Genomic DNA, 19,865 nt, shown 5'->3' with positions numbered 1-19,865 from the left:
GTATGCTTGCAAAATACGAACCAGGGCGGCATTAATTATATCAGTGGTCACTAAAGTAGCCGTGTGTTTCTGTGAACAGTAATTTGGGCTGTTAAGCTTTTGCGAAGTGTGCTGCTTTTTCTTTTTTTAATTGAAGTCTACTATTTTTGGCAAGTTCCACTGTGTAATTTTATCATGATCTATCATCTCAAAGTCCACAGAGTCAGCCAGACTGTTACCTTCACAACAGGAACTACAGCTGTGAGCCACAGCTGCTTCCCAACATGTTGAGAGAACAGTAGAAAATATTAATCTTCTGTAGTATTAAGGGAGACATCACATCTGAGACATACCATTCCTGGGCAAAGCTTCCTTGTACTCAGACTTGGGATACATTAAGTAGTTTTATGGATTTATCCAAAGTTCCTCTTTCCTCCCAGTTTACATATTTCTTCTCCATTAAGAAGAATAAATATCTGGTAGGATTGAATACTGCAACAGATGAAGTATGCTGGTGTTTAAAGAAAGGGCCTGAAAAAGGAAAGAGTCTGCCTCCAGATAGACATATGTTGAGTGGCATACTAGTGTTGTGTAAATAGTGAAATTCAAAATGTATAGGATACTGACATCATTAAATACTGCTTTTGCATGCGTTTCCTGTCCACACCACCAAGAAGACAGATGATGTAGCAGGGAGTTAGGCCCTGATTTGTGCCTGGCTTTTCCTGGGCTCATATTTTGTGTTTTTCTTGTAATGCTGGGTGGTCTTTCCACTTTTTTTGTGGACAATTTTTGACTACCCAGCCTTCTTTGGTATCATTTCCTCTGGAATGATACTTATTTCAAGACAGCCTTGTGGGTTTCTGCCTTGTACAGTCATACATTCTGTAACTAGTATTTGTGAAGTCATTTTTCTTTTGATTAACACCAAATTCCTAGGAACTTATTAAAGATCTCATGGAGCATTTCAAAAGGTGAGATACGCAAACTGTAATGTCTTGGCCAGTTTCCAGTGTGTTCAACATTATCCTGACTTGCCCTATTCCTCTGCTTTTCAGAATTGGATAGTGTTCTCTTACAAGCATAAACTGTTGCACACTATTACTGACATCCTTTTGAGTGGTTTCTAAAGTGACTGTAGGTTATATAATGCCTGGCATCTGTCAAGAAGAGAAGCCCTTTTTATAAGATTAAGTATTTAATTTTATAATATACATCCAGCAGATTTGTAAACAGCCAAAACCCATGCTAACAAACAAAAGTCTCCCACTTCCCCATCTCTAGAAATGCCTTTAAATTGCATTTTGAGACTTAAGATTATCAGATAGTTCTTGAGAATGTTAGCGTAAGAATGCACACATAACCACCGGAATGGTTATATGAGGTGCTTTATTGCAGCGGTGGGAAACTAGGGGCACTCGCCCAAATCTGGCTTCGACCTTGTCACATCGCGTTTGCAATTTATACATCAAAAGCTTCACAATTAATGCATATTCAACATAAATTGCTACCTTGACTAATACATATGCATCAGGGATTGCCTCATCAGTCCATTACGACATCAGCCTCTTCTGCGCTTTGTCCTTTTCACCTGTCCGTTCTTTGGACAGGCCCCAGCCATTATGTGGATGCCAGTATTCTCTTGTTTTCACTTGGCTGCCTCTGGTCAGTCTGCATGTTCTGCTTGGATAAGTTTTACAATACTTTCTTAAATCCACCCATGCCTAAATTACAACTAAGGTACAGAACACCAAATCAAAGGCCTACTACTGATTTTCAAATTTTCAATATAATTATTTCTAACATAAAATTTCACCCTTTTTCTAACAAGAGTACAGAAAAAAGGAGAAATGAGTAGACTGCAGCAGCTTGTGGCTGTCATCTGAGCCTTCAGTCATGGTGTCACTGAGGAAGGGTACTAGAGCAAACAACAGAACTGATTTCCACTCTGTGCTGGTGTATTATTGTATCTTCAAGCTCTTGTTGCTCTTGATTTGCAGGCCTGTAATGAAGAAATTAAGTTGGATGGCAAACAGTAAAAGGGCTTGTCATATTCCTGACATGTCAAATCTTGGTGTTTGCGTTTTATGTTACCATGGGTTTTAGAACTACAGTGACTAAATGAATATTGAGTTCCCCCTTCTTACCTTTTGTCTGCCATTATTCCTTGTGTGAGGTAGTGAAAAAGACAAATTATAAATAGGACTGGGTTGTAGCTATACCACAGGCTGTACTACAAGACTAATAATGTTTTGTCTTTTGGTTCACTTCCAGTCAGCAAGTTGTGTCACAAGTGAGTGTGGAAGTATTCATTTTGCATATTAAAGAGAAAGTGTTAAAAATAAGGGAGAAAGCTGTTAGAAATGTTCTGTGGGAGATCCTTTGTGTGGCAAGATCGCTGTGTATGTGTGCTAAAAACTATCATATCAGAGCATAGTGAAAATTCATTTGATATTATTCATCAAGGCCTGTTCTTTTTTGCTTGAACAGGCAGTGATTTTAATTTAAATTGGCATTCAGTGTAAGGAAGAGGAATGTAAACTGAATATCCTGTCACCAGTTTTATCAGGGGAAAAAATAGTTTGTGATAGATGTGCCTGTTGAACTGCACAGGGAGGGGTTTTACATTTTGTAAGAATATTGTCTTTGTAGTACAAACTATTGCCAATACTTAGAAACTATTATAGGGAATTTTTACAGACTGTCAGCAAGAAATTGGCTTGGCACAGCCTTAGACTCATTGGAATAGGAAGGACCTTATGCCATCTGAATGTTGTCTAGTGAAACAAAATTGAAGTTCTTTTGATTCTTTGGTAGGACTGAGTCTGTATTTGCTCAGTTACATATCATGTGGCCTTCAGCTATGCCTCACAAGTACGCTTTAAAATATCTTTTTTAAGTACATTGTTAGGTGATGTCTGCAGTTCAAGGCATCCTCACAGATATAAAAAATTACTGTTGTGCTGGAATAAACCTGTTTTGGGAATGGAGTCCTTTTAGTTCATAGCAATGGGAAGAGAAAACAGTGACCAGACAGTGGGGGACCCTGGCTGGGTTGGGATGATGGAGCGCTAGCACCAGATGTAATTACCATGGGGATTATTTCAGCCCAGGCAGAGAGGCAGCTCTGTGTTGCAGTAAACTGACAGGGAAGGTCACCAAAGGAACAGTAAGTAACTGGTAGTTGCTTTACATGCAACTTCTTACATCTTGACAACAATAAGAGATACCGGTTCATTCACAGTTTTTCCTCTTTAGTTCAGAATGGTCAAAATACACAAGTATTTTAAGGCCTTACGAGTGGCAGCACTTAATTTGATTCATGTCCCAGTGAGAAAAGTATGAAAACTTCATCAGTCTTTTAAAACTGGAATTGCAAAACCTAAAATACAATTTTTTTTCTTTTTTAAAAAAGGACGTATATTCATTAATTTTTGAATCAGCACTCCATGCTTAGCCATGTTGCCATTCTTCCTGCCATCAAAGATTTTTCATCTCCTGTCAGAATACGTTCTCTTACTGTGTATGTGCTTCTCAGACTAAATCTTGGTTTGCAATACTGTTTGAAATGTTTTAGCTAGTCCTTATTCAGGGAGTTGAGGGATGAGTTTGGTGGTTTTTTTCTGTAATGTTATCTGGATTTCTCAGTCATGCCACTGCAGATGATGCATGCCTGTGATGAGAATTATTTATCTTTCTGCTTTAGTCAGAGCGATTTGAGAAATTAAGAGATGAAACAAGGAGGCACAAAATGTAATCAGTTCTAAGTAATTATAAGTTTGATGCTTTGTAATGGAAAGTAACCGTTTTGCCTGAAGGCAGTTTCAGGTCCTCAGAACCTCAGTACAAAAGGTGTGAGAAAAACAGAATGGAAAACGACCTGGGGGTGGGGAGCACCTGGAACTAGCTGATGGCCAGGATGGGAGCAGTTAAACCTATTGATAAGTAAAAGAACAGGATGATTGCTATGTCTGTAATGTTAATTAAGCTGGGAAAAGTAAACGACCATCACATTTTTGTATGAGTGCGGGAAACTTTCTGGAAATGATGTAATATTCCCAGTGACCATATAAGGATGGCCTCTAGAGCAATACGGGGATACACGTTAGGAGGAGCTATCCCCCGTGTCTCCCGGCGCCGCAATAAAGAATACCTGCTTGTCAACTTGAAACTGTTGGCAAGTTTGTTCATGGAGTTTTCTCCGAATCAAGAGGGTACTGACACTGTTGTTAACTATTTTTGATGCAGTAGTTATATGGTGATCTTCCCTAAGGACAGATCAATTTTGTAGCTAACATTTTACCTCATTTGCTAGGAATTTCTAAAGTATTGTCATGGTGAATAGCTAAGAACTGATCTGAAGAACCATATTAATAATAAAACTTGCATTCTTAGCTGTTCCATGTGGCTGTCTGGAGGCACCTAAAAGAGCTTCATTGATACTGCTTGGCTAGTTGGCTTTACACCATAGGCTCCAGGATATCTGAGCTATTAGGTTTCTCAACAGGAAAATTGAAAGCTGTCCATTGCTTACAGTGAGGGAATTTAGAGAGGATTGTCCTGGTAGACATGTAAGAGATCATCCTCTCAGGATTAGCGGTGCTGGTGACTCAGAGCTGACTAATTTGGGATCTCTCCAGGAGATGTTTGAGCTGCTGCTTACCTATTGCTGCTGTGCCTGATTGGCCTCTGTACCTGCTTCTCCCATTGCTATGCAGAACCTTTCCCTTTTGTCAGGGATATAGTTGAGCTTGGAATTCTTTAAGATATTTAAAATGTTAATTTTTGTTAATCGGCCCACACACCCAGGGTTGTTTCATTTAAAAGGCCTCATCTCTTTCTTCCCTTGGGTACTGGTGGGCAGCATGGAAGGACCCACCTGAGCTTTGTGTTTCCTGCTGCCTGGGGGGTGATCAGCACAAACATGTAGACAGGAGGATGCCTCTCAACTGAGCAAGGATGAACAGGGACCTGGGAGCCAATTTTGCTGACAGCTGTTACACTTTACAGAAGTTGACTGACCTTGTACTGTATGTACCTAATGGGACATGTGGGGAAGATGCAATAAGAAGAATTCAAAGTAGTGCACTGACATTAAGATTACTTAATCTGACTCACTGAAGATTTAGCCCAGTTTTCAATGGAAAAACCATGAGAGTAATGAGGAATTCTCAGACTTCAGTTTTATTCTTTTTTCTGACCTCCTCTCTGCCCCTCTCCTGTCTTCCTCCCAAAGAAATCTAAAATGGCAGTTAAGAAGAAACTTGAGATGTGCTCAGCACACTTGGTTTGGCATTTTATTCAGCATCAAATATTTTTAAATCTGATGAATTTAAAGCTGGAAGCCCTGAGAAATATTTTCTCACCAGATTTATGAGCACAGATCAGTACTCCTTAATCAACCAATAAATAAAAACATAGCCTACAAAGCAGCCTATGAAATTAATCTATCATAGCACACCCAAATTGAACAAACTATGCCCTCCTATAATGACAAGCATGTAGTTTCCTGTGACATATCCGAAACAAGAGCAAAGTGTAACAAATATAAAACCTATAGAATCACAGAATGGTTTGGGTTGGAAGGGACCACAGGCTGGGACACCTTCCACTAGAGCAACATGGTCAAAGCCCCATCCAACCTGGCCTTCCATGCTTCCAGAGATTGGGCATCCACAGCTTTTCTGTGCAACCTGTGCCAGTGTCTCACCAGCCTCACAGTTAAGAATTTTATGACGTACCCTGGTGAGAAGTCACTCTCCAGCTTTATGGGGGGGGGGGGGGGTTAGGGTTATTTACAAACTCTGTTTTCTTTTAAGTGATTCTAGTTTGGTACTGAATTGTAACCCTAATGGGAGCATAAGGAAGAGAGCAGGGGTTTCTCTTCAGACACAGACTCTTCTGACCCAGAGTGTATCTCAGAGTGTGGGTAGTGCCAGATACATCAAATGAAAGTTGAGGGAGCCTCCCTTGTGGACCTGTAAGGCAGGTTTCCTCCAAATCCCAGCACAGAGATTAACTTAATGGTGAGAAATTAATTTATCCTGTAGTAGCCTGTGTTACTTGGAGTCTTTTAGATAACAAATAGATGCCTGATCTCACTTAGCTTCCAGATTAAAAAAAGTGGAAATTATTCCCTCAGTTATCTTTGGGTATGCACACAAAAGAATATTTTTCTATTCTGTGCTTTATTAATTACCTTCTATATCCTTAAGGTGCTGTCTGTCTTCAAAAATACTAGTATAGATAACCAAGCAAATGTACATTCTTTGTGAATATACTAATAAAGTAGATGTTTGAAGTGAACCAGTTAAATTATCTAAATATCTGTATGCTTATTTTTGTGCATGTGTATGAACCTGCAGATATGTGTGTGTTAATAAAGGTGTGTGTATATATATTTAGTATGCATATTGATGTGCTTGGACACATGTATATCAATATTAAATTTGAAATGAGTTAGAATCCATTGCACTGGATTATTTTAAATAGTGATCAGTATAATAAACGAGAGTCTTATATATATATATATATGTATGCATGTGTGTTAAGCACAAATGGCTTTTTCCGTATCAGCATGATTCAAAATAAAATCAAATAGAAATACTTAATGATTGGGAAGTCACTTAGTGTGTGCCATGCCACTGGTGTAATACCAAAGGTGAAAGTGTGAAGAGCTGTTGAATTCGCATTTATGTTTCTATATCAAGAGCATTACGTGACCATTCAGATGTTTTTGATGACCTTGTGGTTGTGTAAGGTCCATGTCACAGGAAAGCAGATGCAAAGGATTGCTGTGCTGAACAGCATCACCCCTTCAGCAGCATATTCCATCAGTAACTGCCTGCCTGCTCACTTGCACCACAAGGGAGATGAAAGCCAATGTTGTATTAATCAATTAGGTTCTGCATTTGTGCCAACTTATTATTAAGGAAGGATTTATGCTCTCTCTAGTTCTGGCAGAGGAGTTGTCTGGGCTACTTGACACTTCAAAGCAGGGCAAGCAGTGTTGCTCTGATACAGGTATGTTTGGGATCTGTGAGCTGAGTGCTTCTGCATTTATTCACATCAAGTTCCAATTTAGTTTGTGAATAACCCTGCTGCCATTAAGGTAACTATTTGCAGAGGAAGATACACTATTTAACATGAACATGGTTGGCAGAATCTGGCCTGTCAGACTTTGATGCCCACAACAAAGATTTCCTATCATCATGGGAACTGACGTGGTGTCACAAACATTCACAGCTCAAAACTAGCTACTGTCTCGACTGGGATGTGAACAGATAAAAAGTTCTTCTGTGTACAAAATAAAGATACTCAGGTACTGCAGAAAGTTGTTCAAATTTGAACTGGTTTTACAGATGTTGTTTGGGTCTGGACATTGGTTCCCTCTTCTCTCACTTCTTGCTGAAAGCAGAGGATGTTGCATCACAAGGTGCAGTCCAAAACTCAGATGGTTAGTGAACAGGTGGTACATTGTTTGTCAGTCTATTTTAGATCATGGAAACCATTTGTCCAGTTTCAGATTGCTATTGCTAGCAGTGTGTCTTTTAGTTATGAGAAAGAGATGTTATTTAAAACTCAGGCGACTCCTGTTTGCCTTTCAGAGCATGCCAAATGGGATTTAAGAAGGAATGTTTAAAGATCACTTGCAGGTTCTCCTGAATCTATTTTATGCAATTCTCATTTATTTCCAGTGTGAAACATTGGAAAGAGATGGCTCAGCAATTCAGTTCAGTGGGACATGCACAGATATGCTCTGGAATGGGGATTTGGGTCTCCAGAACAGTGAGAAATATGGACAAAGAGGTGATAGTTCTTATTTCTTTGATGTACTTAATTTATATCATCACTCCATAGCCTGCTTGGATGCAGTGCATCCAAGACCCTGAGGCTGTGGGGTTGGTGTCTGTAAAAGCTGGTCACTCCTCCAGTATCTCTGGAGTTAGGGCAGAGTGGCTTCACAAACAGGAGCTGCGCTGCCAAAATGCAGCACAGGAAATTTCCCAGAGGAAGCGTGATATGTAGGGAAGCAAGTCTATGGTAATGAATAGTGGTAACACTAACATCTTTTAAACTTTGAGCAGTATGCTGAAAGATTTAACTTTTTAGCTTCTTCTAATACAGTAACATATCTGAGATTCCAAAGTGGATGGAGTAAGTTGTCAATGACTTCGGAGAGGAGCAGGCTGTGGTAGCAGCTGTTGCTGTGCAGGGGCAAGGGTATGATGCATGAGCTCTTGAACATTCTCAGAACAGAAAGGAAGAACCCAGTATACTGGCACAGCTATTTGAGCTGTAGTGTAAGGAATAAATTTGTTAACCTTCAGCATTCTCTCTTCCCCTATTTATCTGCTGCTATGTGTAAGGCTGTACAGGGCTAGGTACACTTTTTTGTGTGTTAATAATAAATTTATAATAAGGTAAACCTATATTCCTATTGATGGTGATAAAAACAAAAACATTTTTTGAATACTCTCCCCTTGTTACTTCTAGTGGCCAGTAAACTTTCCCAGAAAACTTCTCACCTTCATCCACTGTCTGATGAACACTCTTAGGACAGTAGCAGCTGTACTGGGGACAATTGTTCATTCTTCTTGCTCATGATCCAAATGGCTGCTTATAAGAAAAGTCAATCAGTCTCAATTTGTCCCTCAGAAGACAGGGAAATTAACTCATGAGGGCAACCCATAGAGATCAGTGCCACATACTTCCTAGTGTGCAAGTAAGCCTGAGATACAGACTTTTCACCTCCCTTACTCACATTCTTTGAGAAGAGATCCCAGAATGGCTACCTACCTAGTATCCTCTGAAGCTGAATTACAGTGGTAGCTTAATGTTGCAGTTATGTGGTAATATTACAGCCTGTGGTAAAGGGTTGCCAGTAGTGACATCCCTGCTCCTTCCCTGCCACCAGCCATTTGCCCATATTGGATCTAGGACTCATGTGGCTATACTCCATTCACCTGCTGATTTTATGGCTGAGCCTGCTAAGAGAAATAGGCAAGTAGACCATCAGAGCTGCGGTGTCCATTTGGTGCATGTTTTTGCAGTTACTCTGGAGCTGGAAAGCAGAGGCTTTTCTTGGTGGATGATCACTTAAGAGTTCAGAATATGCCTTCATCCTGTGTTGAGTTAAATGAGTGTTGCCATTTCTTCTATGGTGTTTGTTTTGGTCTGAACTAAGTTCATTAACATGCTTACTTAACCTTACTTAAGTCTCTTAGTTGTACTGGATAGAAATTCTCTTCTCAGTTGCTGCTCTGTTTCTAAAGTTCTTGTAGTTTGCCAAGAATCTTCTAGCCTATATCAAGTAAGATTTCGTGACAGATGATATACAACTTGCTAAAACACTCGCAGATTTTCTTTGCTAGCTTTCTATTTTCCAAACTTTTTTGAAGTCTAACAGCTGTCACAACCCAACTTTAGGATGCTGACTGTTAGACAAGCCTTTCAAAGGGGGAAAAGGAGTTACAAGATGGTATCTTCCTTTATAGGCATAAGTATGTACCCATTTTGTTACCTGTTGCGTTGCATTAGGATTTTCAAAGCTGCTGCCTTATTGCCATATAATATATAACATTGTATCTATGGATGAATAAAGATCTCTTTTTTTCCTCCTTCATATTCTTTTACTTCACTTTTCACTTAAATTCTTTGACATATCTTTCACTTATCCTTTCAGTTACCTTTTATCGTTAGGTACCTATTTCAACATAGAATTAGTAAATACCATCCAAATTTATTTTCTCTCTCTCATATGTTCTCTGGCTATCATTTTACTCTGCTAACAGATAGTGATTGAGTAGATGTAGTTACATTATGTGTACTTCAGGTGATACCTAAGAAATTGTACTGTTCCTCTTCATTAAAAATAAATAATCTTGAAGCTGAAGTGAATTTAGAACTTCAGAATACAGGAGATTGCAACAATGACTAAGTATCAGTCAGGCAGAAATACTCTAGATACAGAAATTGAATAATTTGGTTTGATAGATTTAAATACTTCTGGCAATGATCAGGGAAGTAATTCAGTCCCCAGCAGAAACTTTTGTGTTTCAGCAGATGTTAAGCACTAATATAGCAAAAGGGAAATGTTACTGTGGATATTTTTTTTTTCCCCCAAAGTCTCTTTATAGATTAAAGAGATGAAGAATAAAATGAGTAGAAACACCTTAATTTAAATAGTTTTCTCTCAAAACATAAGTCTTTTTCAGTCTTGGTGGCATTCCGCTAAAACTTCAGATATAGTGCCTTTGCCTAATAATTACTGAAGTACGAGAGAAACAAAATGTACATGCAGAAAATGGCTGCGTGTATTTTTATACAATAGGACATTATACTAATCTTTTAATTTTTCCTCTTTTAGGTGATTGGTGGCAATAAGGCATTTGGAGCTTTTAGATGGAGGATGAGGATTCAGGTTGCGTGCATTTTTGTGTGTGTTTGGTTGTTTTCTTCCTTCATCTGTACAACTTATTTTAGTAGGAGGAGATGACTTATTTTGAAAGAAGTGTCAGAAAACTTAGCAAGAAAGATGTATTTTGACAGTGACCCTATAGACCATAGTCCCTATTTTTGAATGCAAAGATAGGAGATGGATTCAAAAAACAATAACATCTTCTTTTTTCTCCTTAGATCCTTCAGAAGATGAAGCTGTTGAGAAAGCAAGTGACAACAGGACAGCAACACATAAAGATCCAGATTCCAAACCTGCCATGACAAAGAAAAGAAAGCAGGTTTGTAAATGTAGCAATTGTGTAGAGCACAGAGATGATACTGCATGAAGAAACATAGTCCCTTTTTTTCAGGAAAGAGGTGGTTTACCTCACACTTTGATCTCTTAAGTAATAAGATTGTTTTATCAAATTATTTTGCCTTAATTGGAACTGATCACAATCCACTACATTTCAATAAATTCACTCTTGTTTTGTGCCAGGCCTGTCTGTTGCAACATGACTTCATAGCGATAAAAGCCTGGATGGTGCCTACTGAGTGTCCTCCTCTATAAGCTTTTATCTTTCCCATGTGTCCTCCCCTATAATCTTTTCTCTTTCCCTGCACACACAAGGTCTCAAAAACTGTATTTATGTGCTGTACAGCATCTCTATCCAATAATCTCCCCAGTGCAAGGTCTAAGTGAAGAGGAATTTAGTTCTACATGGATTGATATTTTCATAGCCTTTCACTAATAAAAGCTTCCTTTAAAACCAGTAGGAGCTGTCTTGTTCAGCATTAAATGCATACGCCACGCAACAGGCAGCAAGGCTTTTGACAATACAGCATCACTCCAACTACAGCAAAAATTAATCATCTAGAGGTCAGATGATTTTAAGAGTCTCTTGTTTGAAGGTAAATTTCTTCTTCCTTCCTGGTACCGTACAGCAGTATCAAGTGAATGGCTGTCAAACAGCTAAAATTACATTGGAAACTATCTCTCCTTGATGTTATGGATATTAATTTTGACCTCTACATCAACAGTAAATTCACAGCATGAATGCAGTTGCCCAAGTGAAAACCATTTTCAGAGATGGGTTTTTTTTGGTAACACAGAAGTGTTAAACAATAAAGTAGCAATTACTATGCTTTGGGATGTCTTTCCAAGGAAACCAGAGGTGAAGTGACATAAATAAATATCTGAACTGGTTCCATGTTTTGATTAGGAAAGAGGGAACAGAGCAATACAGGAGAAAGCTATATTGCCTTTGTACGTGCTCTACCGGGGTCAGATGCTGAGGACTTCAACTCAAGGAGGATGCTTCATTATCTTCAGCATTTAGAACTAATTTAAGACAATTTGGAGAAGTTGTTTTGTTCTTTCCTTTCTATGAGAACCTAAGATAGCCATTGGAAGTTATCCTGACAGGGTGGACTGGCACTGCTAAGCTATAGCAGAACACAGGCCACAGCTCTTCCTGTCATATAGAAAATAATAGTTTGCATTTTGAAATTGGTTTTTTTGATGTCTAGCCACAAAACTCCAGGAGCTTCATGGGAGCTTAAAGTCACGGACATGTCATGTTTGCAGAACAATTGCAAAATCAGATGTGTTTACAGAAAGCTAGTAGTTTTGTAGTTTTGGTGCATATAACATAACCTGTTTTATTCATCCCTGTCTTATTCACAGGCTGGAAGCTGTTCTGCAGTGGACTTGGCACCTTAAAGCCAGTCAGGAGACAACCAAATAGAACTGTAAACATTTATGGTTTTAGTTTGCAGGCAGTCCTCAGGCTTACAGTGAAATGAATAATTTGTCTCCAAACTGAATGGAGTATTTAATGTGCTTTCTTTGTCAAAAACTGAAAATCAGAGTATATGGCTGACCTAGAATGTAAACTTCCACACTCATGCAAGAATGTTTTCACTCTACATACGAATTTGCAGTAACTTGGCAGCACGTAAAGAAAAAAACTTGTTAGAAATATAATGCAGGAAATATTTTAAGTTCTGCCTATGATTAATGAACAAAGGATTTATGACATTTTAGGTCATAAATCACTGGTCTCAGCACAAATTTTCTGTTTTCTGCATTTTAAGAACTTCAATGTAAAAATAGCATAAAAACACAGTGTGGGGGAGCCATGTCAAAAAAACAGTTGATTGTCTGCTCTGCCTTGCATAAGAAAAACATGCAAATGTCGTTTTCTTAAGAGTGGTATTTAAAGAGCTATTTCGTGAGTAGGTAGGCAACTAACATTTGGGTAAGGGTCAGAAGTTCAGTTTAGATCAGATGCCCAAGTATTTTAGACTGCAGATCATCAAAGATTGGTAAGCTTACAGCCATTCACCACCATGAAGTTTCTCTTTTTCTTATGGCATTATTTTTAATGTCAGAGTGGACTTATTATTGCTGTGCTAATAGTATACTCTGCCTAAATATATATATGCTGTTGTAAAAGAGATAATTTTGAGTCTTAACATGCTTCTCTGAACAAGCAAGGCTTTGGCTACAAGTCTGCTGTGTACTTCTGGGGCTGCTTTGTACTTCTTTTGCTGTTGAAATAGCGGCTTGCATACTGCCTTCAAAAAAGAAGCTGTGGTATTTGGTGATACTATTAAACAACTGAATGAGGGGGTATCAGTGAGGAAATTTCGTTTCTGTTGGAGAATATTTTTCAGCTCTGTGCCACAGTTTTATTCTTTTCTCATGCAGCTACCCGTTGGGAGTGTTCTGCATATTTATGTAAAAGAATTCATTATATATAGGGAAGGAGAAATGGGCCTGAAGTGAATGCATCACATTTTTCAATATGCTGAAAAAGCAGTAGCACTAGAGATTCAGGTTGTTCCCTTTCTGCCTTTTTGATTGCTTGTTAATATCCCTTGACTAAATCAATCCAAAGGCTTTTTCTCTGAATAAAGTATGTTGAATGTGGAATATATGATTGAAACACCTGGCAATTGGTCTTTGATTATCTATGGACAGATGGGATGTGTAAGGGTAGAGCAGGAATTGAAAGCAGAGAGTACCTCTGCTTCAGTCTCAGTGTGTGGGAGTGCTAATTTTAGGGATAGGAATGAAAAAATGTATGGTGGTGTTTTAAAAGCACTTGAATCAGAGTCAGGAGAGAGATTATTAAAAATGAAAGAAAGCAAAAATAAAACCAAAAAGCTTATTTTAACCTTGCAGCAACTATTACTTGAAGTGAGTTTCTACTTGCAGTAGTTCCCATGATTTCTGGTGGAGATAATATCTGTTTATACCCGAGAAAATCACAGGGACACGTGTCTCTTGTTGAGGAGATATGGTCCCTATCACTTCTCATGGGTAGGTATTGATCCAGCTCTAGTTATAGAGTGCTTTGCTGGCTGTAGCCAGTCCTCAACCAAATTGTCTCTGGTCATTCCCAAGTACCATTTCAAATCTCAACCAGTTTCATGGCCACCTCTGTGCAGTACTGCTGCATTTACAAGTGCAGTGACTGTCATTGCAGTATGGCACAGAAAGCAGAAGCAAGCAATAGGTCATTTGTGTTAAGCATGATAGTACCCTGGGTTTTGTAGCTAAATTAGCCAGGAGAGTGAGAAGTAAAAGGGAAATGTAGGCATAATGTGAACAATTAAACTCCACAAAATGTTTCTGATAAGGATGTGAGAGTGGGCTTGAAAAGCCACAAAGTGCTGGGTAGGGTCATATAGTACTAGTTGTCACGAAAAGTCCTTCTATTAAGGGGAGGGAAGTGCAAGGAAGATTCAGAAAGGCTCATATAGTCTGAACTTCCGTTAACTTGTCTTTTGTCCTGTTGAAGCTGCCCTCACAAGGGAATGAAGGAGCAGCTTCTCTGGCTTTCAGCTGGGCTCCCTTTTCTGCTTATACTTTTCTTCCAGGCTTTCCACAGGGAACAGTGCTGGATTTGCTCTGAGCTTTTAATGCTCCATGTGATGAGACTTCTCCACGGTTTCTCACAGGAGCAGATTTTTCCAGCCAAATGCATCCTAATATTAAGGAGCTTTTTCCTGCAGCTTAGCCTATTTTCCCATTGCTCTTCATCAAGTCACTTATTAAGCTCTAAAACCCATCTATGTAGATTAATTTGCATTTCCGTGAAGCGAAAGTCCCTAAGAAGGCAAAAGAAAAAGGAATCACTATGTTCAAAACAAGGAAAGCCTGTGCCTCACTTCCTCTGTTTTGGACCATTTTAGGTATCTAAGGACAAATCCTAAACCTAGCTTATGTGAACAGGGACTCTGGTACAAATGGACCAATTCAACCTGCTCACTCAGGCACAAAAGAGGGTTAATGGTAGCAACACATGTTGGATGAAGATTATTCTGAAATGCACCACATATTTGGCTTGTGTGTATTTGACCCTGCCTGCTATGGGGAGGCAAAGAAAGAATGGGGTAGAACAAACTCAAAACATGTTTTCCTAAATTTTGTATTACAAATGTAAAAGGAAATCCAGGGTATGATTGTTCCCAATTATTCTCGCCCAATTTCCTGGCATCTTTCACTGTCTGGATGATCACCTTAGACCCAGTTATTGTAGAGCACTATTGGCAAAGTTTAGACAAACAATCACACACAATAATAGAGGTTAAAGATACAAAGTTTGTGAAATCTTTTGTTCATGTTTTCCTCTTGATTTTTTTTAGATGTATCAAAACCTGCTTTTCACCATTTTATGAAATTGTGGCTACAACTTACGTGTTTCAACTTTCTGTTCTTTTATTCTACTCTCAGTTACAACATAGATCTCAGTTCCGAAGTTACTCCATATACATGTAACTGTAAGAATGTGATCCCTTCTGTAGGTGGGAAAGCTTGGTTTTCATTTCTCTAGCCAGCATTTTACTTTCTGTACCCACTCTTAGCTCCCTTTGGTGACTTTTTCTTCCCCCCACCCCATTGATCAGATATCTTATGTTGATTTTTTTTTTTTTAATATGTGCTTTGCAGCCTACAGAATGTTTTCTAAGTCAGCCAGAAGAAAAACAAGAGACTTCTGTAAAGGCAAAGAAGAGAAGGAAGGTACGACTGGGCAGTGGGTGTATGTGCTATTACAAGATTCAGAACTGGGACAACCTTGTGATGATAAGTAACATGGTCACAATGTTGGAGCCCCTTTTAGACACAAATTCCTACTTTTTTGACGTCATTCAGACTACCGCTTCCCAACCTGAACTGAAGCAATGTGTCTGTACTCTGCACAAAGGTTGTATATGTCTACACCACTCTTGCAAGTATTGTGTACTGGGAAAATGTAACTGCATCAGAGACAGGTGGAATTTCAGTTGCTGCAGAATCTGCCCCATTCCAGAAGTGTGGTCAAGCTCCAGCTGCTGTTTTATCTTTTAAGCTCTTCTCGTAGCATAACTGTATAAATAAATACCCTGCACTGTGCCTCTGGCCATTTTTAATCCTCATCCTCAACAACAAACGTATTCTGCAGTCTAGATGGAAATTATATAGTACCAGCAAAGTTAATTGTCTTTCAGGACGAACTGTAAATAGTTTGCTCCTTCACAAGGGTGAGAGGTGGCCCCTTTATGTTATGTCAGGCATCTCAGTCATCTAGGAAATGGAAAGAGCGGAGAGTGGGATTTTGTTTTAAATGCAGCTCTGGCAGAAGTGACTGCAGTACTTGTTCTACTGCTGCAAGAGCGAAAGCATCCCATGACTGAGATTGGTGAACCAGACCTAACAAGAAGACCCTATTCTCAGGCAAACAATAGGCGCTTAGTTACACCTTTGGTTTCAGTGGAGCTAAGCCACTAAGTTGACATATACAACCTGTCAAAAATCCATCAGGAAGTATTTATCAGGTTGATCTATGGGTTCCAAACAAAGTATTCTCTCAAAGTACGGAAAAGGGGGAAAAAAACCCCAAACCAACACTTTGCTTTTAAGCATCTGGAATGAATTGCAAGAAAAATAATAAAACATCCTGCATGAGAAACATTTCCTCATTTCCCCATCCTCCTTGAAGGAAGAGAGTTTGCTCAGGTGTCCTTGCTCTTGCTCTTAGGGAATTCCTCATTAGTATCAGGCTTCTCCCCTCCATCCCCTCCAGGGTGCCATAATTTTCCTGAAGGAACCGAGGGACCCAAGAAGTGACATAGTGGTCCCGTGGAATAGTACCTTATGCTGAATTACCAAGTAAAATGAGCCTGATAATTCTGTTTTGCTGTCTGCTAAATCAGAGGTTCCCAAATGTGGGTCACTTAAAAGGCAGGTATTGGGGCTGGGGCTGGAGAAGAGCAGCGGTTTATAGGAAGAACAGCAAACAGGTTCAGCTGTGGGCCTCATGCAAATGCTGTGTGTGCTGCATGGCTTCTAGTCATTCTTTGGGAAGACAGTTACTGCATGGCAGAAAAATACAGTGGTGCCAAATGAGAGTGAATCTTGGGAAGGAAGGGATGCTGTGGGTTCAGGTGCCGCAAAAACCTGCCAAACAGCCAGGTGTTCAGTGGAAAGTGTTCCAGGGACTGCGGAGGACTTTGTATCAGGCCAAAGGCAGGCTGAGGTGAAGGCATAAAGACTTCATTTTCATGTATCCCATGGTCCAAGATTCATTTATGGCTCTGCAAGCACACAGTTGACTTTAAGCAGAGGTAAAATGGGCAGTAGCCAAAGAAGCAGACAGCTGGGAGAGGCAGCCTTTGCTGTGGCGTGAAGTGTCTTCAGCAACCCCCACATGGCTCTTCCCTCTTCAACCTTCTGCCCCTTACGCTGCCATTACAGGTGTATTGGGCAAGATGGAGAGACAGAGTGCTGAGGTATGGAAGAGAGAGGGAGTGGGTGTGGGGTGGAGTGAGGAAAAGAGGGATCTGTCCCCTATGTTGAAATTACTGCTTTAGCTCTCGTCAAAATTTCCATTTATTTTTGCTGCCCCGGACCTTAACCTGCTGAATTTGCCCTGAAAGTGCCCACCACCCCTCCAAAGCTGCCAAAAATGCTTCTAGGCCCACCTCATTTGTCAGTGAAATCTCACTTTGCCTCCCAGGTTTGTGCACTTTTGCTCCATCCCAGCCACGCTCTCCTGCTCCTTTTCACTTTTAAACTTGTAGTGCCATGCATCCTCATGAGTCAAGTTCAGTTTAGCTTACACAGCTGAGAAACCTTACTGTGGCCTTTCCCAAAGAAATCTCAGTGAGAACAAGAGAGGCTTCACATTCTTGCCATTGTCTCCAGGCAATCCTTTAAAACCTACTGTTTTCTTAAATGCTGGCAAATCATTCAGACAACAGGAACCCATGGCTATTCTACTCTTGTGATCCATTTAATTATAGGGAAAAATACAGCAACACTCATGTTGAGGCTCTAAAAATTATTAGTTTGGTTTACAAGGTACACATTTGGAAGAACAGAGCAGGTGCTGAACAATTTCTAGTTCTGGTTTTGTGAGCTCTTTAACTCATTTTCATCACTATTTTTTTTTTGTATTCTGTGAGTACAGCCAGCCATCTTTCCTTCCAAAATAGATAGGTAGTTACCTTTTTTTAATCAAAATATAACCAAGACACATATAACCACATGATGCCTGTTGTTATGCTTCAAAAATAATAAATTATGAAAACCCCCTGAATTTTCCAACTGAGTTAAGTGTAAAAATAACAAAACTCATAAACCAGCTTTCAGTTTTGTCTTCAGGCTCAAGGTCGATCTCATCAAAGTATCTGAACTTGCATCTGAAGTCTGCATTCTCACAACAACAGAAATCTTGTCCCATTGCAAGGTGTTTTTCTAATTAAGCTGTCATTAAACCAATATAACTGTATAAAGCTATCAAGTAACATTTATTTACACTGGTGTTAGCCAAAGAGCAGAAATTATAGAAATGCCATACTTACCCATTTTATTTGTTTTTTTTATAGAAGAAAATTTCTGATATTTTGGAAAAGTCTGCTCCAAAACCTGGTGTTCCTGCAGATCTACAAAATCTGCTTAGCCAGCATTTTGGTGAAAACCGTTCAGTGATTGAAATAGAGGAATTAAAGCTGTCAGGTAACTTATTCTGTATTTAATAGATAAATATTGTTTTTTCATGACACTGTACATTTTTTCTGCTGAAGAGGATTTTGGGGACAGATCTTGACTTGTACTTTTAATGGAAATATATTTTTATATGGTACATTAATTTGATATTTAAGTAGAAATATTAGTTTCTTTAGAATAAATAAGGTTTCTTGGAGTTACGGAAATGAAAAGGAACGTTGTTTAAATGTGTCCTTTTATTGCAAAGTATTAATTTCAGGAGGTCAGTTTTATAATAGGAATTATATGATTCCTAATAATAACTTCTAAGATGCTGAGGGTCTGAAAATGTATTTTATTTCTGAGTTTATCACATTTGGTCCAGATGCACAATAGGAGGACTGACAATAGGAGTAGACAAAGAAGTAATGAGACATCATTCTGATGTGATTGAGATCATAGAATCACTGAGATGTTGAATGTAATGTTTTTCAAGGAGTGGCATGAAATGAGATTGTTTTGGTCCGAGTGTAAAGTGGCCAAGTTTTAACCATGGTGAGGACCCTTTATGGTTTCCTGTATTTTGTCTCCAGTTAAAAGCCTGTGATAGAAAAGGCAAAGCAGGGTAGAGCAGGGTTAGCCTCTGTCAGTCGGAAGTTGCATTAGAGATGAAGATAAAAATGAACTTCTTTTCTGCTTATACTGTAGGTGAGGAGGCGCTGTCATTTGACAGGCACTGTCCATTATTTGTCAGTAGTACTCATGAAGAGCAAATAGCCTGCTAACTAACCTACGTATACCTTTGATACTGGAGCTCTTAGTGACCTGTGCCCAACATAGGAGCCTTCTAGCCTGGCAGTGATTTCTCTGTTTTAATATTTAAGCCTGTCTTTCCAGATAAATATTGTCCTTAACATCTATGATTCTAGGTTGACCCTTCTTTTTTTCTATAGGGCAAGTTCAGCTTTCTTGTTGAATCAAGAAAACCGGGAGAAGTCCCATAAAGATTGCTTTGAAAAGCTTGTGTTAAGTACTTTTAGACCTTTAGGGCTTTTAGCAAATAATAAATTACTTTGGTTTCTTTCTTACTAAAAGAGCCCTTTAGGCCAGTGAAATGGCTCATTTTCATATGGATTAGCTCTTGAGCTGGATGGAGATATTTTTTCTTTCTTTTTATGCTGGGAGTTGGAGGCTTAGAGTGCCGTGGAGTTTACGAACTTCTACAGCTGTCAGGTCCTTCATGTCAAAGCACTGAGCAAGTAAGAAGCAGCTACTTGGAGTTGTGTGTTCTTGTCAATTAACATGATGCAAAAGGTCAGGTTTGTAGACAGCATGGTCTCTCGCTGCAGTCTGGGGTCTCTTGCTGCAGTCTGGAGTGTTTTTTCCCCTCTTTCTGAAACTCATTTAAAATTGTTAATTTGAAGTGTTGTTAGACTCTTGGTGAAAAGTCAGTGATTGAAGCTCATGT

At 39.2% G+C, this 19,865-nt stretch overlaps 1 protein-coding gene across 3 annotated transcripts in view; it reads left to right on the top strand.

The window, feature by feature from the left end:
* Positions 1–19,865, top strand: part of CMSS1 (cms1 ribosomal small subunit homolog) — a 238,089-nt gene that overhangs the window by 207,655 nt on the left and 10,569 nt on the right. For all 3 annotated transcript variants that reach the window (XM_031051245.2, XM_031051244.2, XM_031051246.2), the window contains exons 2-4: positions 10,618–10,718; positions 15,380–15,451; positions 18,298–18,427. In XM_031051245.2, the coding sequence (XP_030907105.2) occupies positions 10,618–10,718; positions 15,380–15,451; positions 18,298–18,427 (303 nt within the window). The remainder of the gene's footprint in view (positions 1–10,617; positions 10,719–15,379; positions 15,452–18,297; positions 18,428–19,865) is intronic.

This window comes from Melopsittacus undulatus, chromosome 2, assembly GCF_012275295.1.
Source record: "Melopsittacus undulatus isolate bMelUnd1 chromosome 2, bMelUnd1.mat.Z, whole genome shotgun sequence".
NCBI classification, from domain to species: Eukaryota; Metazoa; Chordata; class Aves; order Psittaciformes; family Psittaculidae; genus Melopsittacus; species Melopsittacus undulatus.
The sequence above is the reverse complement of the archived record's forward strand: the minus strand, read 5'-3'. Positions and strand labels throughout refer to the sequence as shown.